This window comes from Typopeltis vanoorti, chromosome 1 (assembly GCF_054136105.1).
Source record: "Typopeltis vanoorti isolate ZY-2024b chromosome 1, IOZ_Tvanoo_1.0, whole genome shotgun sequence".
NCBI lineage: Eukaryota > Metazoa > Arthropoda > Arachnida > Uropygi > Thelyphonidae > Typopeltis > Typopeltis vanoorti.
Genome location: NC_143549.1, coordinates 122,925,629 through 122,948,343, shown reverse-complemented (window position 1 = coordinate 122,948,343; position 22,715 = coordinate 122,925,629). Strand labels below are relative to the sequence as shown.

Below are 22,715 nucleotides of genomic sequence, written 5' to 3'. Positions count from 1 at the left end.
ATACATTGTTATATATGAATATATAAAAATTATATATATAAATTAGAATATATGAGAATGTATGTCACTAGCATGTGTGTGTGTGGGGGGGGGGTTGTCTGCATTTAGTTATCAATTTACACAGTGAGCTTTTTTTTTTTTAAGTCTTATTTTTGTATTCATGGATATGTTTCATAATGAATAATAAATCTAATCAGTTCTTTCAAAATAAGAAATGATAGTGTTTTTAATTTTGCAGGTTGAGATTTATAATATTAGTGCCTGTTGAATCAAAATTTTCATCATGCAGTGGTTTGAAGGTGCTATTCCTGAAGCAATTCAAGAAGCAAAGCAGCATCAGAAAGTCTTCCTAGTTTATGTTGAAGGTAATATAAAACTAAGACTGAACATAATTTTATGTGAAATTAAATGAATTTGCACACTACAAAGCTTTTGTAAGTTATTTATATCACTTCAGTTTATGTCCAATTACTTTATCAATTTATCTCTTCTGCAGTGTCTATAAAATGTGGTTATATGTTTGCAAATCTTGAAATTTTGCATTGATATTTGCATGTATGTTACTTGGGCATGGGGGGTGGGGAGGGAAAGCTTCGAAGGTTTGCATATACAAAATGTATTTGATTATGAAAACTGAATAGTGAAACAGTACTCGTACATATAGATATATAACAGCAACAAATGCAGAGATACAGTTGGGTAATAACAGTTCTTAACAGCTTAAATTTAAGTTATAACATCTGTTGTTATTTAAATAGAAGATGTAGTTGCTTTTTGTTTTTCCCTAGACTTCTTAATGACTAAGACATTAAACTGATAGTCATTTCTTAATGACTAAGAGACACTAGCAAATACTCAACATACACAGGCTACAGCCTGTGTATGTTGAGTGTAGGCATTCACATATATTGTTAGCAGTATTCTGTCTTAACTCCACTTAAGATGCTAAAAGAACATTCCATACTTAAAGTGTGAAACCCATTTTTATTACTTCAGAATCTGTTTAGTTACTCACAGTAACTAAACAGATCATTGTATTTAAGTTAGCAGTATCTGTATTACATGGCAGTAAGGGATTCATCTTAGCCTTTGCATTAAAATTTTCTAAATGATTGCCATATAGATCTTATGTGCCATTTCAATACTACTGTTATTATTATTATTACCCGAGATCTCCAGGGAGTCAAAGACTTATCGAGGGAGGCCATACACCATCCAAACCAGCTGTTATACCTTCCCTTAAATTCATTCATACTAGATGCACTCACTGTCCCTAAAGACAAAGTATTCCACTCACTCACTGCTCTTACCTCTTTCTTGACTGCGAACAAACTTAACTTTCATGGATGCTCCCCATGTTCTCTCCCCACATTCCATATAATGAAAAATTTCATCATACACTGTAACACCCATTCAGAAGTTTATAGACCTCTATCATATCACCCTCTTTCTCCTGATAACCAGAGTCTGTAATCGACATACTCACAATCTGTCCTCATAATCTAAAACCCATAATCCAGATATAATCTTTGTAACTCTTCTTTGCAGCCTTTCCACAGTTTCTTTATCCCCTTGGAATCTGGGAGACCAAATCCACACAATAATCCAGGTGTGGTCTTATATGGACCTTATAAAGAGGCAAAATGACTTCCTTGTCCATATATGTCAAAGTTCACTTCAACATTGCAGTTATCTTCTGAGTAGTATTTACAACTTTTGCTATGTGAACTTAATTCCCATCCACCATTATGCCAAGATTCCTTGCCTCATCAGTTTCTTGTAGCACATAATCCCACTAATATAATATACTGCTGCCAATCCCATCACAGCAAAGTGCATAACTTTACACTCTAACATTAAACTGATGGCCATTTTTATTTGCCCAAATTTCCAGCCTATTCAAATCATTTTGTAAGTGCTGGATATCAGCAGCATCCCTGATTGCTCTTCCTATCTTTGCATTATCAGTAAACAGTTGCACATCTCCTGTTAGATCCTTTTTAATGACATAATATATAGATTAAACAACAACTGCCTAAGGATTGAACCCTGATACATTACTGGTCATCTTAAATCTGGCAGATTCACACCCACTGTATACCATTTTTTGATATCTATATGTCAAACCATCCACTGATCCAAGTCGAGTTTATATTCCAATCCATATTGTCCAGTTTATACAATAGCCTTTTGTGTGGTATCCTATCAAATGCCTTACCAAAATCCATCATCATAGTCTATCCATTCCCTTTATCCGACTTGGCCGTAACATTGTTATAAAATATGAGCACATTTTTAAAATGTGACCTTCCTTTAGTAAACCCCTGCTGCTCCTTGCAGAGTATAGCTTGTTTGTCTACACCTTTCTGTATGAGAGTTCTTACCTACTTCTTCACTACCACACCAGAGATACTGATAGGTCAGTAGTTAGACACATCAGATTTTACACCATTCTTGTCCAATGGAACTATCATACATTCCTTCCATTTCTGTGGTATCATTCCTGAGCTGAGACTCAAGTTATACAAATATGTGAAAAGCCTTCTTATCTGGCACGTAATATGGCACTGTGTGCCATATTACGTACACCTGGTGGATATATCTTAGCAAAACTGAGTACTCGTTAATTGAACAATCTCATTAGCTTCTGACACTAGAGTACCATCTGCATTCAGTAGTTATTCTTCCACATTCATTCTTTCTTTTGCTTGCAGCATTCTTTTTTGGGTTGTATTTAGCCTGCATAGCTAATTTCTTTTCATACTTCATTTATCTTTCTGCACAATACTCATTACTTTTCTGGCCTGTGCTTTTTATATTTCATAACTCTTCTTACTCTTAAATTATATTTTTGGTTTAATCCTTTATCCAAGTGTAAGCAAACAAAGTTTGCATGTGAAGTAATTTCACGACTGTGTTTCACTTGTATATGGAAGTATGACTTCTGTATTACTTAAAGCTTGGTATCACACTTCTGGGTCTGGCTCCCACTGATGAGAACCAATAAAGATCAAACCAGTCTGGGTTGTGGCCCTTCCCATAATGCATAACATTATACATGTCCATAAGGATATGTGTTTTGCATTATGGGATACCACGGCAAGCAATGTGAAGTCATTAGCCTCTGTATACAAGTAGCTCAGTCTGACACGGCTCAGCTTTTTCGGCATTGCCTCAAATCCAATTTTTTCAAAGTGAATGACACATTATATGGAAAACTTGATGATTTAGCCATGGGCAGTCCCTTATCACCTCCTTGCACTGATCTGTTCATGGAAAAACTAGAAGCTGACATCCTTTCCAAATTAAACCCAAAGCTGTTGGTTTGGTGGAGATATGTAGATGATGTTTTCATAATTTGGAGAGGCACAGAAACAACCTTATGTGAATTTCTTACAAAAATAAATTCCTTCCACAAAAAATACAGTTCATGTTAGAGCTTGAAAAGAATAGCCAATTGCCTTTTCTAGATACACTAATCAAGAAACAAGTGTTACGTCTCTGTATTTTTGTTTCCTTATTAGAGTACGTATTTAAGTATGATCCAAATTGATCCAGTCTGCTCTATATCCTTCTACCTAAATTTTATATCTTTCTCCTTAATATATAACCCGGGCTGACCCCCTAGAAATATTTCCTCTTCGAAACTGGCAAATTTATATTTAACTGCACCAGCCAGCTTCCTATAACAAGAATATAATTCAGGCTCAGGGAAATATTCCTAGGTTTTAGGCATATACGTTAATCTAAATTCACACGCGAGTATATAGATCTCGGTTCCTTGCAGTCATGACCTAAGATCTAATCTCTATTATATAATTTTCTAAACTCTTTCCTGCTATTTGGTTCGAATTTTATAAGTGGTAGGTTGACCTCGAATTCAGGCAAGACTCAGATTCAAATACAGATTCAAATATTCAAATTCAGACACAAATAACAAAACATGTTTATTAATACTAAAAGGCAGGTACATTAAATCTTGTATCAAGTTATCAAAACTTCTGAATTTCTAGCTAAGTTATTGTCTTATGCTTATCTATACAACCTGTTCAATACTGACTATCTGACTTTCTCACATAAACTGACATGCAAAATCATGTAATACAATGGATAATTTAAACAATGTTACACTCAAGTCAAGTTCCTTCATTCACATTTACTTCAAATAGATATTCCTAAATCATTTCTTTCTTAGTTAAATTTACTCAATTAACAAAGGGTATTCACTATTTCAATCATATACACGTTAGAGATTTATGATATTCAATTCTTTGTCTAATAGAATTGGCTGTATTAATTACTCTATCCTATCAAAGTTTCTAAAATGTCCTCAGTCTTGCTTTATCGAGACACAAATTCTACCTTCAAACAATCTCAAGATATAAAACAAAAGAATCTTTACTTTACCAAGTCCCTCCGAAGGTCTATTAGCTGCCACGTGTTGCTCGGGTCATCCTTCGTCTTGTGACTGAGTTGTTCCGTTCTCTGCTACCCGACACAAATCAAGAAATGGCTGTTGCTACGAGCTTTCTCCGCTTGCTCGGGTGGGTCATTCAGCATTGGCACCATTCTGCATGAGCTATTGATTCGCGTATGAATCTCCGCAGAATACCTCTCAGCGCAAGTGATGAATACGGCCGGCTGTTGTCAACATAGCACCCTTGGCTTGTCCTATCTCCGATCACTCGTCAAGAGTCCTCGATCTCCAAAATCCCCGAAGAAAACAGGAAAAAAGCCTTGAGCTTAGCGCGTATTGCCTTAAGTACTTTTTCTCAGCGCCTTCTTCTCTGTCTTGTTTTTTTGCACGATCCATAGCTTACATCGCCCTTAGGTTGATCCCCGTGCTTTTCCTCCTTGCTATTAGGTGTTGTTTTTGAGGAAAAGCGCTTATGTCAGCCTTCCCCTAAGCTACAGCCTTTGGCGTTACGACAGGTACTTGCGGCTTAGACATGACCATTAATCCTATTAGTCATTTCTTACCTAGCGACTTACTATTTTATGATAGTTTGATAATAAATAAATTAAGCCATTATTCCTTTACATGAAATGCTAATCTGACATTATTCTTGATTTTTAGCATTCCGTTTTACAATAAATAAATTCCAATATATTATTCATACTGATACATACTTTCATATACAACAACTTAGGTGTTTCTCACCTTCTGCTGGTAAGCAGGTATTATGCAAATTTCTTTGTAATTTTGTAAAGCTTACATGTTAGATCCTGAATGAATAACTTGTCAAAAGTTCTCCATTCGGTATCTAACACAAGGATGGACAAATCCAGCTAACAATCTATTGAAAACCAGCACACACTGGATGTTACCTGCACTTCAAATCGACTCACCATGTTACACAGAAACTCAGCATAATACATATGCTTAAGAATAGAGTGACCAACATTATCTCAGAAGAAAAAGATCTTCTTGATGAACTCACTCTCATATCTCAGACGACACTAGTAAACAACTGTTACCCAAGAAATATAATCAAAAAAGATCCTTCATAGAAACCCTCCACAACAGCAACCTTCTGTCACACAATATACATTGTCCATTGTCATCCCTTATGCAGGCTCAGTGTCAACAAAAATTGCCAAACTCCTTAAGTCTTTCAACGTCAGAGTTGCTCTCAAACCTGTCAAGACAGTACTCCATATTTTAAGATCACCAAAGGCCATTAATGCATTCTTCAAATACGCAGGTGTATACAACATTCCATGTTCCTGAGGATTAAATTACATAGGGCAAACATCGAGAAGGCTGGAAATTGGAATAAAAGAATGTAGGAGACGTAACACAACAGAACAGATACTTCAGAATTAGCCCATCACTTTTCGATTTCTAACCACACCATCGATTGGGATTAAAGCTCCATGTCCTATATAGAAGAGGATTTTCGATGTAGAAACTTCAAAGAAGCCACCATTGTACTCTGCTCTGGAGAAAATCTAAACAGAAATCAAGGAATGATTCTGAAAGACATCTGGAAAAGCTTAATAAGTTCGCTCAGCTTACCAGAATTTCATTTCGCCAAAAACTATATAACGTGCTCAATAAACAATGACTGATACGCCACGTCCCATTCTTATAATGTTATGCGCCATGTTGATTTATTTGACTGTGTTACTCCGTTCTTCTTTTTTGCTAGTAAACATTAGTTCCATGTACCGTTACACATGTCCTGAAGAAGCCAGACAGTAATGCTGGTGAAACTTGTAGACAATTCTTATATATTTTACAAATATCTGATCAACTAATAAAGCCAATATAAAATTTCAGTTCTAGTATACTTTACTCTCAATCTCAGTTACCATATCAGATTCTAATAGCCTTAGTATATGGGCATTAGTGAAATCTAATGCCAAAATCTTATTCCACATTGTATTCAGTAAAGCAACTAATTCAATCCCTTTGTTTATAATGCTCCAGGCATTTGTGTATAGACATAACAAATTATCACCTAGCCTATTCTTATAATTAGATGTGTAATCTATTTGGCATTGTTGTAGAACTTTCTCTTTTCCCTCTCCAGACATACTGAAAAGGTCGAAACCCAAAGAGTATATTTCCACCCCTTCATCTGATGCATAACCATGTTTGCATACCATAGCTGAATTTTCATACACATTTTTCTCATTCTTCCTTTGATGATCTAGTTTCCTTGACTCTGTATTAGGTCTCATCTCATGTAATTTTTCCAGGCTTCTGATGCCAAATGAATTCAAGTGCATGCCATCCCTCTTATACAAGTCTTTTCTGCCATCAAACACACTCCACACATCTAAAAACTTGCATCTATTTCTTCCACCCAGCTTGCACATGGAATCATTTGCTATTATTGTCCTCCTCCTTAACTCGGTACTGTCATATCTGGGTAGCAAACCTGCAATTTTTACTCTCTCATATTTCGTTCTTGATTCTTCCAACAGACCTTTCATATTCTCTCTCATACTATATTTGTTGTTGCTTAAATTATTAGTTCGTACAAGAACTATCATCTCTTTTACTTTTCTTTTCTGTGTTTCGATTACATTTGTCATATCTTTAATTTTTTTCCCAGGAAACTAGAAGTGGTGACTCCCTTGGTAGGCACAAATTTTATGATTGCATCACCATACCATATTACCTCTTTTTTTCTTAGATTTTAACTGACTTACCTTGTTATTATTATGATTACCAAGTTCAGTGCTTTCCTGCCTGTTCTTGTTCTGATTCTTTTTCTTATCCTGTCTAAGTTTTGTTAAACGATTTTCCACTTTTTCTAATTCTCTGGTCGATTTTCTAATAATTTCTTTAAATTGAGATATTTCTAATGTAGATTATTCTTGGATATATCATCATCACTTCACAAATGCTTGTGATCATCTTGATAAAGGTTCTCCTCAACAGTAACAACTTTCACTTCTGCTTTATACACTGTCCTGTTGTGACAAGTTTTCAGTGCCATTCTGAAGAGTAGTAAAAACTAATAATATTTCTTTAGTTATGTTATTAAATGCTTTAGTACAATAAATACACTAAAAATAAACTACAATAATGTACTAAAAATACACCAATAAATCTAAGAAAACACTGAATAAATCAACAAAAGGCACTGATCTTTCAGGTCAGGAGTCTCTTAACAGCACGTCTTTTCACCAGCTAGCCTCAAAGTTTAAAGTAGGATAAAATCAATTTCATGTTGACAAGAAAATATACAAAAGTTTTAAAAAGAATCAGTCAAGTAGCTTTCAGAGATCAAATGTAGACACAAGTATGCAGATATTATTAAAAAATAAAGAAATAATTTGAAAACAAGAACCAAACCTTAAAGATTCAGTGGCAAACTGAAGAAAACATCTATTTAGACAGAAAGGCATCTGTGAAGTTGTTTGTAAGGATATCAAAAAAGGAGAACTCCAAGGTGGAGTTCTCCTTTTTTGATGGTGGAGTTCTCCTTTTTTGATAGTGGAGTTCTCAAGTTAAAGAGGAAGTCCAAGTTGTCTTGGAAAAAGAAGAAAGTATATCAAAAATTTCTAGTAAACAAGTCAACTTGTGCTTTTTGAGAATACAAAGAAATATATCATCAACATCATCCTTTCAGAGATTTGGGCTGAATAGCCTGTTCCAGTCTCATTTCATCCTTTCCTTGGTTGTTCCTGATATCCTCCAACTGGCTGGTATCAATTTTTTAGGTGGTCTTGAGATGTCCATTCTTTCGGTATTCATATACGTTGTCCAATACTGAGTCTATTTTTAGTTCTTTATATATTTCTGTTTTTTGTCCCAGAGAGTATAGCCTCTGTCTTTCGCAGGAATTTCATTTCTCCAGTTACTATTCTTTTTTCTTCTGCAGTTTTTATGGTCCATAATTAACTTCCATACAGCAGAGGTCTTGCTAAAATTTTATAAACTCTTATTCTTGTATGCTTTTGAACTTAGTTAGGTTTGAAAATATTATTCATCATTCCAGTTATCTTTAGAAAGTTTGAAATTTTGATATCAGTTTCAACTTCTTTTGTGAATTTGGAGTTTATCTTTGCTTCCCATTCTACAAGGGTGGTCTGAAAAGTTCTCGGCATTGACCATAGATGGCAACACTATTGGCAATTTTTTTTTTTCTAAGTTGGTACATCTGTCATAAGCATCCATGTGAAATTGCAAGTCATTCTATGAAGTAGTTTGTTTTATACAACTGTCTGTAGCAAAAGTGTTGTCTATATCCCTTGAAATGGATGAAATTGAGTATCGTGCAGTTATAAAATTCTTTGTTAAAGAAGGTTTAATGCCAAAAGAAATTCATTCAAAGTTCATAAAAGTTTATGGGCACCCTTCTCCTTCATTTTTGACAATTAAGAAATGGGCTGCTGAGTTTAAACGAGTTTAAACCAGCCCTGAAGATGATCCACATGAAAGACGTCCAAAAAGTGTAACAGCACCAGTAATCATTGATCAAGTGAATGATATGGTATTGGATGACCGGTGTGTTCAAAGTGTGTGAAATTGCTGTGACTATAGGCATTTCAAAAGAATGTGTAGGATATATTTTGGATGAAGAATTGCAATTGAAAAAGCTTTGCACAAGATGAGTGCCGTGCTTGCTCATAGCAGATCAAAAACACTCTCACATGAAAATCTCTGAACAGCGCTAGGATTGTTTTAACTTACTCTGGATGAGACTTGGATTTACCATTACAACAGTGGACAGAAGCCAGTTGTTCAGTATCAAAGAAGACCAAGTCAGTTCCATCAGCAGGAAAGGTCATGATATCAGTGTTGTGGGATGCTAAAGGCATATTGTTTATTAATTATCTTGAAAAGGGTAAAACAATAACCGGGAAATATTATTCTGATCTTTTAACCAGACTAATTTGTGAGAAAAGACCCGTTTGCAGAAGAAAAAAATTCATCTTTCATCAGGACAATGCACCTGCCTACAAAGGTGTTTTGGCAATGGGAAAATTAAGGGATCTTTACTACGAATTGTTGGAGCATCCACTCTATTCCCCAGATTTGGCTCTCTCTGACTTCTATCTCTTCCCAAAACTAAAACTCTTCCTCCCAGATTAGCATTTTTCTTAGAATCAAGAGGTGATTGCAGCTTAGAGGGGTATTTTGCAGATTTTACTGAGAACCAATACCAGGACAGGATAGTGGCGCTGGAGCATTGCTGGAATAAATGTATTAGTCTTAAGGGAGATTATGTTGAAAAATAAAAATAATTTTGAAATTATAAATTTGTTTTTTCATTGTTAGGCCGAGAGCTTTTCAGACCACTCTCATAGTACATCCAAGGTATTTGAAGCAGTTAATTTGTTCTGAAATTTTATTTTCAGTCATGATTTTTGTTTTGTGTGTTGCTATATAGGTATTAAATAAGAGTGGGATATTGGATATCCTTGATGGAGCCCTCTTTAACTTTTTAATTGATTCTTATAGTCATTTGGTTGTTTTGATACATGTTAGTTATTGCAGCCAGCAGCTAATTTGGAATGTTTAGATTTTGAGTACAGTCCACATTGAATTGTTCCTTAAGACTCTCTCAAAGGCTTTCTGGTAATCTACAAATACTATTATGAGTGTTTCTATTTTGAATTTATAATGTTTTTATAAATTAGAATTTAAGTTTTGTGGTTAATGTTCATGCATATAACTTATAACCAGTATTTAGGAGATTTATTCCTCTGTGGTTTTCACAGTTGCACTTATTGCCTTTTTATATGTTGGAATGGTAATTGCCTTATTCCAACGTTCTGGGATTTTTCCTTGCTGCCAGATATTGTTAAATAATTTTAAAAGTTGTTTGACAAATGATATACTTCTATTTAATAAGTTTTATATTTATTCAATCTTCTCTAGGGGATTTTCTGATTCTTTGCTGTATTGCTTGTAAGATTTCTTGTAATGTTATTTCTTCCACTATATAGTTAGCATTATATCAGTTTTAGATACATTACTATCTTGCCATAAGTTTTGGAAGAAATATATATGGTAACAAAGCAGTGTGTAAAAGTAGATATTTTTAAATTCATGGGAAAGCTTCAGTAAGAGTACTAAAGATAAATATATGGAAGGCAGAAAAATGTTATGGAAGTTATTGAAAAAGCTTCTAAATGACAGATAGTATGTTTAAGAGGAATGTAATTTCCACTTTGTGCTGAAGTGTTTCTACTTGTTGCAGAATTATTCTTGTTTATAATTAAAGCAAATGGTGTGGTTATATCTGCAAGTGATAAGTGCAAATGCATTCAGAATGAACTTAGTAACAGGTCTTCCCTGCTTGGATGAAAAGTAAATTATAATTGGCAGGAAATTATATTCTCGTTTCTATCCTTTATTCAAGATTGAGCAAACAAAACTGTCTTGTTAAGTATGCTTTCTAATCAGGCAAAGAAACTTGTTACACTATCTCTCATTTAGTGATTTTAATAGTATGGTGGTATACCATTTTCCTACTTTTGTATGAAAATATGACTTTAATAACAAAATTACCCCATGAACACAGTAATAAACTTTAATGAAAGTACAAATATTTTGTGCTGAAAATAACAGTGCATTCTCAGTGTAGAAACATCAAGCAAATTAAAGAATAGGAATACAGTGCACAGGCTGTGTGGGTGAAAGCTGTTGATCTGAAGTAAGAAATAGCCTTCATCCGTGTATTTAGTTCATAATGGAAAAAGAAAATGATGGCAGTTTTTACCATTCTCGGACATCCTTCTTACTTGCATGGCTTCCAGTACTTTGTCAATCAGTGTATATTGGAAACCTGCTTTTGCTGGCAGGTACATTCATCAAAATTCTGCTCATTAAACCTGCTCATTATTGAAAAATTGGTGTTATTAAGTCATTAATTAATAGAGCACATCATTTGTGCTTCTCTCCCTCAAGCTTACAACAAGAACTTCTCACTATCAAAACTTTAATGGTGTTTGAATGGTTAAAACCCTCAAAAAATCCATCAGATAATTGATTCTTATGTTCCAACACCTAAGGATTCTTCTTCAGCAGACCACAGGGTTCTGATCCCTTATATTTCTGCTATCTCTGAACCTATTGGTCAAATTTTGAAGAAATATTTATTCTCACATATTTTCCTATCACTAAACATGGTATTCTGTGAGATGAAGCTTGTCTTCTCCATATAGTTTTAATTACGAATGCCTTTTCAAACAAAAATTATAAAACTTTTTTACATTGACATAACCTGAATCAGGATGATTCTCTCTCTCTCTCTCTCTCTCTCTTGCGGTAACTGTTTTTAATTGGTAAACCGATTGTTTTATGTACCATGTATTCCTATCCTTTGATTTGCTTGTTGTTTCTACATGCTGAGGATGTGCTGTTATTTTCAGTACAAAATATCTGTACTTTCATTAAAGTTTATTCCTGTGGTTATTGTATAATTTTGTTGTTTATAGTTATGACTATAAACAACAAAAATATGACTTCTACCATTGATTTAGCTCTCGGTATCTCTACTAGTCTAACTCCCACTTAGACCTCAGTAAGGGTTGAATCCAGTCATAATGCTTCTTCCTATAAAGCAAGGCAGTATACACTTTTGAGAGGAAATGTGCCATGCATTATGGGATTCTAGGGCAATTTGATACAAAGTTCATTCTCATATGCAAGTAGCCTAGTAGTTGTGTGCAAACTTTTTGTTTGCTTGAGCTTTTGTAAAGGATAAAAAAAAAATATATATATATATATATAATTTCAGTTTATTTATGATGAACTTAGCAAGAATGAATTTGATTTTTCATGAATATGAAAAATCTCAAGTCATTCTTTTATCTGTTTTCATCCTCTCCCCACTTGTGCCCATCTTCCACTCCAATACTTGTCTACTTTTCTTTAAGCATTGATAAAGGTAAATTTTGCATGAGAACAAAGAATAAATTTCAGAATCATAACTGAAATTTACTAGTATTTTCAGAACTGTTTTAAATATTAAATCATAACTAAGAATCTAATGTGAAACATAAGCAGCTAATGTAATAATTGGGATCATATAAAAAACAAATTCCCATTCAGTATGGAATTATGGATTTTCTCATAACAGTGCAAAATTATGATGCAGAAAGCACACAGTTAACTCTCACTATAGTGAATTTATAGGGATCAAAGGAAGAGTTTGTTATTACAAGTTTCATTTAGTATGACAGTGAGTGATACTATGAGGCTTTGGCTGAAAAATATTGGTATCTTGTTATAGTGAGTGGAATTCACTGTAACTTGAATATTTGCTATACTGGAAGTTGACTGTGTGGTGGTTATATTTGGATGATCTTGCTAAAATGTGTGTATGTATATATAGGTAATGATGAATTATCAAACAAGATGAATTTAACATATGATGATCCAGATGTAATTGGAAAACTTGAAAGCAGTGGCTGTGTTGCTCTTAAACTGAAAGCAGATAGGTAAGTCACTTGATGATTAAAGCATAGTGTGCATTTTTTTCCCCTTTTTAAATTTTGTAATTTAAAAAGAAAGATTACTCACCTTTGGTAATCATTTGTTGGGTTAATTGTGATTAGCACCAACAATGCAAATGCCTTGGAAATGTCAAGTGAAACAGCACAAGTTTCTCCAAACCTTTCCATGGCATGTGTCTGCCAGAGGTGGATATGATGTAGGTGAGGAAATATACTGTGGATCTTGATTTTCAAAATTCATTTTGATGATAACTGATTAATTGACAGTTCTCTACATGTTGAAGAAGCGACTATTGATGAGCTTCTCCATTACACGAGGCAATTCTGAAGTGAGAACAATAGGTCAGTAGTTTAATTGTTAGATATATACTGTATTTACTGGTGTATAAGATGCACCCCCTTTTTTGTACACATTTTTTAGGAAAAAAACTTTATCATTGAATATTATAATGAATTTACAGTATTTCAAATATAAAGTAATATGTAAGTTTTTTTTTTCAACAAATACCTAATCTAACTAGGAAAGAGTACCTACCTTTTAATCTTCTTCGTTAAAACCCAGAAATTCATCTCCAGAGCTAAATGAAGAGACACTTGAAACCTCTTCTAAATCAGAATCTCAGTCCTCATACAACAAATTGTCTTCTGTACCATCCAGTGCATTACTAATGCCACACTTCTTAAATGATTTAACCATTGTCTCAGTTTTCGCAGCATCCTATAAAGCTTTGACCTACTCACAAACTTGCGAAATGCTAGGCCTCTTCCTTCTTCCTGATGGTGTGACCTCAAAATCTGAAGACTCCATCCAGCTGTTCCACTTCCCCTTCATAAATCCCTTAAATGGTTTATTAATACAGACATCTAAAGGTTGAAGCTAACTAGCTAGACCTCCTGCAATTACAGCTAACTGAGTTTTTAACATCTTCTGTTTTGTGAGAACGAAACTGACCCCATACTAACTGGGCAGGCTTCTTCAACAGTCCTACAGGGCACCTAGACCAAATTTTATCTATCCATAACATCATTCCTCCTCCATCCACCCAGCCTTTTGCGTGAACATGTACAAACTCTCCTTTAAGCAGATTTTTCCTTTGGGTAGCGTCTTCCTTTTAAAAATCAATAGTGGCGGCAATTTTGTTCCGTCAGCACAGCAGGATAAAACAATCATGTAAGTTTTTTTGTGCCCAGAAGTTTTAACAGTAACACTTTTTATGCCCTTGGAATCTACAGTTTTTTGTTATGTTGGGCCCATATACAGGAGGTTGGCTGGTCAACCTATAGTACGTTAGTACCATATATGAGTGATGGGTTGTGAAAGGAAAAACTTGTTTACATTTGATTTGAACGCCTGTATATTGTATTCCTTGGGAAATACGTCAGGGGGGGGAGAGACTGTTTCACAGTACTGCAGTAGCAGGGATGAATGAGGAGGAGAAGAAACTTGTTCTGTGGGTTTTGAGGTGTACTGTAAAAGGATGTTGGGCGGCAGCTGTACATGTTCCAATGGGTTTAGTATAGGGTGGGGGAATTATTGATGCTGGTTCAGATGAACCTTTCCCATGAAAGTATTCATAGAATATACAGATTGCAGAGACAAAGCGTCTATGTGAAAGTGGGGGGAGCGAGTTGGTGAGGGATGGGTCATTTATTAGTCTAATTGCTCTTCTCTGTATTGAGTCAAGCATTTTGAGGGAGCTTTTTGGAGCCCCACTCCAGATGTGAGAGCAGTATTCGAGAGTTGGGCGGATTTGTGACTTGTATAGTGTTAACAGCTTTAGAGGTGAAGTAGCTTGAGCGAAAGAGAAAACCTAGTTTTTTGGATGCTCAGGACGCAACGGTTGTGATGTGTTTATGCCAGGAGAGGCTTGATGTCAAGGTAATTCCAAGAAGAAGAAAAATTTTGTCTTGTCTGTGAATTTGAGTGTTATCGAAAACAATGCTGGGGGAAATGGTTCTTTTTTGTGAGAAATAAGACAGAACTGGGTTTTACTACCATTGAAGTTGACAAGGTTGTCTGAGCCCCATCGGAGGATGACTTGGAGGTCGGAATTAAGGGCAGTGGTGGTTGATGTTCTGTGGGTTGAAGTGAGTTGTGTAGGGTAGGGTTTCTCAAATGAAAGGGAGAAATGTAGTGTGCTGTCATATGAAAACTGTGTATTGGGTTAGAGGTCAACTGAAGTAGGTCATTGATATATAGAAGGAAGAGGGTCGGTGAGTGAACTGAGCCTTGAGGGACTCTGGCATTAGTTGGATGGTGAGAGGATAGGGAGCCGTCTACCATCACACAGTGTGCATCCAGACAGGAAGCTGGCAATCCATTTGCAGAAGTCCTGAGGCAGTCCAAATGATGGGAGTTTGCTTAGTAAGCCTTTGTGCCAGACTCGGTCAAAGGCTTTGGAGATATCAAGTGCAACTACTTGGGATTTGCTGAATTTCTCCATAGTGCTTGTCCAGCGATGGGTAATGTATGAGAGTAGATCATCTCCTGTTGAACGGCTTTGGTGGAATCCGTACTGGTGGTCGCTTAATAGCCAGGTACCTTCAAGGTAGTTTAGGATTTGAGAGTTGATGATTTTCTCCATTACTTTAGATAGGATACTTTAGATATGGCCATTTTGAAGTGAGTGAGATAGGGCAGTAGTTTAGATGGCAGTGATTTGTCACCCTTTTTTAGGAATGGGTTGAATAGGCCAGTTTCCAGGTTTTGGGATATATACCAGTGGAGTAAGAGAGTGTATACAGGATAGGTTAGTTCAGATGCACAGACCTTCAGAATAATTGGAAGAATTCCACGGGTTTGTGATGTCTTTTTGGTAAAAGGATATAAGGGGCAGTGTATGTTGGACAGTTGGAATGACTGGAGGGCATTTGCCACTGTCAGTTATGTGTGCATTGGAGGCAAAGTGTGATGCCAGGAGGTTAGCTTTTTCTATGGGTGATGTTGCAAATGAGCCATCTGGGTATGATAGAGTGGGAACAGTGTAGAGAAAAAGTTATTACGGCCAATTGCCTTAGCAAGGGACGAAAAGGCATGGCTTCTGTTTGGACAGGCTGCAAGCTTCCTGCTTTTTGCCCATTCAAAATCTGTTTTGGAAGTATTGATAGTTTTCTTGCATTTGTTTCAGACTTCAGTGTAGGCATTGAATGAGGATGGGGTTCTTGATTTGAGCCAGTGGTGGTATGCCTGATTTTTCATTTGTACTGCCTTGGCCCATTTTTTGGAGAACCAGGGTTTAGTTAGGGGATAGCAGGTCTGAGTAGTGTGGGGAATATATGTTTTCATGCCAGCGAGGATCACTTTGGTGATGCGTTCAGTGCCTATGTCTGGATTAGAAGACCAGAAACAATAGTCTAACCATGAGAATGAAGCATAGTAGTCTCAGAGACTGTCCCATTTGGCACTATTATAATGCCAAACTACTCTTGTGTGGGAGTAACTGTGTAGGCGCTGTTGCATGGGGGGGGGGGGAGATAAACACTAAGTTGTGGTCAGAATTACCCAGGGGGCTTACTACATTTACTGCATATTTGGAGGGGTCATTAGTAAGTAAGAGATCTAGGGTATTTGGGGAGTGGTTTGGGTTATCTGGTATTCTGGTCGGTTTTTGAACAATTTGCGTAAGGTCATTAGTGACTGCAAATGTTTCAGCATCTCTGCCTGCAGGATCTGTATGACTAGAAGAGGAAAGCCAATTGGTGTTATGGACGTTGAAATCACCCAGGAGGATGATTTCACTGTTTGAGGAGTGGGACTGGAGAAAATCAACTTTTAAGGAGAGGAAATGAGAGAGCTCTGAGTGATTGGTGGTGTTAGGAGAGCGATAGAGACAGCAGATGATTTTGACCGAGTGGGGGGGAAGGGGAGGGGATATCTTCAGCCAAAGAAGGTCGAAGTCGGGCGATTCCAAGCTAGTTGTTCTCTGGCAGGGTATGTCAGAGCGGATATATGTACAGACGCCACCCTTAGGTCAAATAGATTTAAATAGTGTATAATTAGGAAAGTTGAGATGAATAGTGCTGGGGGTGGGGGGAGGTGAGATTTGAGTTTCGATTAAAAAGAGTAGGTGGGGTTTGGTGGACTGCAGGTGGTAGTGGATGCTGTTGAGGCCACGGATGTCAGTGAAGTGGATATGGAAGGTTCTGTAAGGCATTGATTTGACCCCAAGGGTCCTGCATGTTTCCTATGCAGTGTCTGCATGCTGGTGATCTTGGTGGCTACTGGCGTCACCTGGTTTTTGTACTAGTTTGGATTGTTTGTAGTCTATTACCCAGCTGTTGTCTCCAGTTTGGTGTTTTTCTTCTAGTTGTTTTCGGAGTTGGCGTCTTTGTTCTCTCTGGGCAAAGGTTAAATCAGGTCGAGCATGTATGAGCGACAGCGATAAACAAGCTAAAGTGTCCTTTAGCTTGTTTATCGCTGTTATAAATTTGGTTGTGTTTAATGGTGAGTCGCAGGTCACTTTCACAAGAACGTGGATAGTTCATTTCATCTTTTCTTGTTTATGGGTCCGATATGATGGCATGCGACTATGTTTCTGGGATCGAAATTGCATTCTCCCGCAAGTTTGCTGATGTCTTTTAGGGATTTACCGTTTTCTGTCGGAAAGTTCAGGATAACAGCGTTGAGTTTTCTATTTTCAACCTCAAGCGACTCATGTACATCATCAGTACACGAGTCGCTTGAGGCTGAAAATAGAAAACTCAAATTAGTTCACGAAGTTCATTAGTAGGCACAGGTGCACTTGCGGTCGGGCGCTGATCTTTGAGTGTCTTGAGCTTAGTTTCCAACTTTCTGATTTTGGAGGAGAAGGTATCGATCACGATATTAAGCTGCTGCTCGAGGTTTGTGACTCTTTTGCCTAGGTTTAATATCTGTTTTATGGAGGGGAGGCACATCGTACAGAGGTAGTGCTGGTTTAGATCGGTGAAAAGCTTGTGCGCCGATTCATTTATTTTCGCACAAGAAATATGTATCCAGTTGCAGCAGAAATCACACAATATACTGTTTTTCCCTTCTTTGACTTCTGTTTACAGCTGCAGCACTTCTTAATGTCATTCGGTTTGTTGTTGATTGGCGACGCTACGTTGACGGGACTCGAGGTAGTCTTCCGTTGTTGGCTTTTGTTGCCGCCATCTTTATTTCGGATGGTAGGCAAAGCGCTTTCACGTGGCTGTTTTTTAGTTATAGAATATAGCAGATTTAATGGACTATGGGTACTTGCGAGTTTTACTGTAGTAGTCAGCTGCTTAGTACCTTCTGTTACTTTTCCATTTGCTGCTTATTTTGTACACTTGCAGTTATGATAAAATGTGGGAGCACAAATTTAACGTTGATTATTCGCTGGTGCCACCTATACTATTCAAAAGTCAGCACAACCTTGTCCATGTTTCCTATTTGCACAAATTCAAAATTTTCTCGTTTCCTTGAGTTAATGACGAATCGATGAAATTCAGTTTGTAGACACTGAAAGTCCTGTTTTTCTGTGGTCTAAAATCCAAGTATTCAGTTCTGCCTCAAGTTTTGGCCATTTTGCAGTTCCACTTCATAGGTTATGTTTATTGTGAGTTGCTTTTTTTAGATCCTCTTCTTGATTCCGTCAAGTTCTTATCATTTTCTCAGTTGGGGGGTAGTCCGAAATGCCTCTCCTCTCTGCAGTCCTGTTCCATGTTCTTTAGCATACACAATCACACTTAGCTTGTATGCAATATTGTAGCAATGCCGATGTTTTTCAGCCATAATTTGCCAAGAAATTTAGAGAAAATTTAACAGTAGAAATTTATCAACGTTCACAACAACCGCGACAACAATTGGAAAGGTGAAACCAACAGGAACACAGCTGTGATCGTCTATGACAGCACATGGGTATCCACTGAACTCTACTTAACTGGAATGCTCTCACACACCACAAGGAAGCAAGAAAGAAATCGCATTACTCGGAACAGAGAAAATTTCCAGAAATGAAAGTAATAAAAAACTGAATATCAGCGTATAAGATGCACCCTGTTTTTCAGACCTATCTTCAAAGAAAAAAAGTGCGGCTTATATGCCAGCAAATATGGTATATATATTTTTTGGAATAGAATGTATATGGACTTTATTGCACGATATAATATGGCATAGGCTAGATCAGTATATTATAGGGTATTGATGTTAAAAATAGGTGTTTGTTCAGGTGCAGATATCTGTTGAGCATAGTTGGTGGGATTCCATGAGGACCAGAAGCTTTTTTTTGGTAGCCATGTTGTTCACGATTGTCCATTTGGAGTTCGATGAAAAGAATGATGCCAGGTGGTCAGCTTTATCTTTAGTTAATGTTGGAATACTACCAACATTAATGATGATAAAAATGTTTGGAAACACATATGGACAAAAGTTGTGTTCAGTAGCTTTTGCAATGTATTATAATGCACAACTATCACTGGCATAGATAGAAGTTTTCTACATTTAGTTCTTTCACAGACTTAGCCCTGTTTATGTTGATTTTGTAAGTGGTTGCAGGCTTCAGTGTAGGCTGTGAATGAAGCTGAAGATTTTGTCTCAAACCATTTATGATATACTGTGTTCTTTTCTTGGGCCAGCCTGGCAAAACCATTTAAAATCAGTTATCTCTTCTCTTCTTCTTCTGCAGCTTTTCCCACTTAAGTAGGGTTGCTGTTTGTGATGAGTCTCTGTTAAATTCTGAATGAAAGGAATTATAATATAATAGTGTTTCATGCCTAGTATTCACAGTAAATTTATCTTACACAACTAGAGGATCTCTCATTACAGTTATCGATGACAAATGTTTCAATTACTCTTGCCAGTAACTGGAATCGATGCTAAATACAATCCGTTTTATTCTTGAAATCATCTGCATATTTGCGATGTAAGATAGAACTTTAACTGCACTATTTTGGTCCGCGCGATTAGCCTAGTGGCTATGCGCTTCGCAACCATATGCCTGGGGAAGGAGTGTCCTAGGTTCGATTCCCGTCGGTGACGTGAGGAGCTGAAGGATCTTCCTCAACCATAGCCAAGTTAGCCAGTCTTGGGCATGGACAGCAGGGTTTTTCCCTCAGTTTATTCTGGGGTTTTTCATCCCGCAAAGCAGGCAAACTGGCCTTGAGAACTTAACACTACAGGCCATAGGATATACCGGGACATAGGGCTGACCACCTTATCCTGTAAACGGATTGAGGTCCGATGATCAATGGACCCTTGACACCGCAAGGTAAAAGAGGGTATAAAAGAAGATGAGATAGTGTTTCATTCAGGATTTAACATAGTCTGCCATTCCCTGAGCCAAATTTTCTAATCAGACAATTAGTAAATTATTCACTTACTGATGTATATTCCATAATTATAAAATAATTGTATGTTCTAATAGTTGTTAGTTATTTATCCTGTACTAATTCTTTGTAGAGTACGTATATCCTATGTGAACTGTGCACGGAAACTCGGAACTTAGTCCGTTTCACCACCACCTTTACAATATTATACAGGAACGGACTTAATGCTGACCCTTGACAAGCCAACTGTTACTGGAAAACTTTCTCTCTCTTCCAGGCAGGTTCGAACTCTTGTCTTTACATTTCTGTACATTTCCTGCACCAACCTGACATATTTCTCCAGTACCTTCTTCTCCCTCAGACACCTCCAGACTTCTTGCCTTGGCACTCTATCATACGCTTTCTCCAGATCAATAAATACCAGATGTAGCTCCAGTTGCTTCTCTCGAAACTTTTCCATCATCTGTTCTAACCCAAAGATAGCATCTCTCATCGATCGACCAGGCATGAAGTCAAATTCCTCCTTTGCAATCTCCACCTTCTTCCTCAGTCTTCCATCAAGAACCCTCTCTAGGATTTTCATTGTGTGGGACATCAACTTTATTCCTCTGTAATTCTTACAGTCTTGGGCATCCCCTTTACTCTTGTAGATGGGGACAAGAGTACTTTCCTCCCATTCCTCAGGTATATTTTCCTGTTGACAAACTTTTATTAATAGGTCCCACAGCAGGTCAACTCCCTCTTCCCCCAGTGCCTTCTATGCCTCCACTGGGATCCTATCACTTCCACTCTACTAATGTTCTACACCATCCCCCTCATAAGGCTCTCAACTTCTCTGTGAGCCCTTCCATTTTCTTCATTCAAAAGCCCTTCAAGGTATATTCTCCATCTCTTTCTTATATCCACATCCTTCCTTAATACTCTTCCTCCAGAGTCTGATCTGCCTCACATGTATGATGTCCTTTGATGCCTCAAAAGTTCTCTTCCCTAATTTCTGTAATTATGCTGACTTTTGTTCTTTCTGTTCTAACTCTGAGTACAACTAATTAGTGACTCATCTTAACTGCTCTCTGTCTGTCTGTTTCTTCCTAATGGCTTTTCCATGGGTATTATTCTTCTGAAACTAGCATGTACCTTTCCTTCTCATTACAACTTAAATTGTGGACAGCAGCTATTCAGTATCCATTGTATTGTAGAATGTACAGTGGCAGACTGAAAATATATAATGTGAAACTACTCAGAATATATGGGCTCTAAAAATGAGCTCCAATTTATAGCATTTTTGTGTAAAAACACGAAAATAACGTGTTTGTGCACTTTACTAAAAATTGCATTTTTTTTTTCTTGTTTTCTGTTCATAAAACCTTGAATTTCCCACAATGCAAACCTGTGGGCTATTATTTGCTTGGAATTGCTTGTATGATTACGTTGATTTTTCTGTAGCTATATGGCAGTGCTGATATTCAAACTCCGCAAATAAGAATTAATCAGCTGATATGCAAATTAATAAAAAATTGCAAGATTTGTGTGATATAAGTGCCCTCTAACGGCATAATGATAGTTACAATATTAAATTCACATATACTATGTATTGCTGTGTTCTCTACGTTAAATTATGATATATGTAAGAAAAATTACATAAATACATACAACGTGCTCCAATTTATAGCATTTTTGCGTAAAAACACGAAATAAACGCGTGTGTGCACTTTACTAAAAATTGCATTTTTTCATGTTTTTATTCTGGAATATATTCTGGAAACAAGACTTTTGTTTCCAGAATATATTCTTTATTCTCCACTGAAACTTTGTCACAAAATGAATCAATCTTGATTAAATCTAGCTTCATAAATAATGTATACAAGAGCTGAGTTATCAGGTGTGTCTTAAATAGCTATAATCCTTGCTTTCTTCTTAATGAATAGGTTAATCAAATCACTGTTTCTTATGTGAATGAATATATAACCAAAGTCGTAAGAGCTAGTCAGTCTTTAACACATTTTTTTTCCTATTTGAAACTCTCATCCATTCTAGCCTCCATTAAAAACCAACGAGATATGTTGTTATATACAGAGATTTATCAGATTCCTTGTTCATGCATACTCTTGCTTTGGTCATACTGTTAGATCTCCAGAAAAATGAAGGGAGAACACCAAGATTATTCTCAGTACCTGCTGGAGCCTGAGAAATTTTCTCTGACCATTCTATCCAAACCATAGTTCTTCACAAAATTTCAAGAATTCCCTTTGTGTGTGTGTGTGTGTGTGTGTGTTTTAACCTTAAAGGCCTGTCAAAGCTAAGTAACTTGTCTTGGTTCATATCAGGTTTTTGTATGAACAGAAATTTAAAGAAGCCTCTGAAATTTTGATTAACCACCCTAATCTTAACAATAATTATTTATTATTATTATTTGGACACCTCCAGGGACTCATCAATGGAGGATACCTGCTCTACAACTCCATCTCCACCATTCAATCACCAACTGACCGCAACTATACCAACGTCATCTACCACCAACCACC

The 22,715-nt window shown here is 36.6% G+C and overlaps 1 protein-coding gene across 2 annotated transcripts in view; it reads left to right on the top strand.

Moving 5' to 3' along the window:
• The window catches only part of LOC150110374 (UBX domain-containing protein 4), a 202,467-nt gene that overhangs the window by 23,354 nt on the left and 156,398 nt on the right, over positions 1-22,715 (top strand). For both annotated transcript variants that reach the window (XM_090399088.1, XM_090399098.1), the window contains exons 2-3: positions 239-365; positions 12,804-12,909. In XM_090399088.1, coding sequence (XP_090255214.1) covers positions 284-365; positions 12,804-12,909 — 188 coding nt within the window. In that variant the 5' untranslated portion in view covers positions 239-283. The remainder of the gene's footprint in view (positions 1-238; positions 366-12,803; positions 12,910-22,715) is intronic.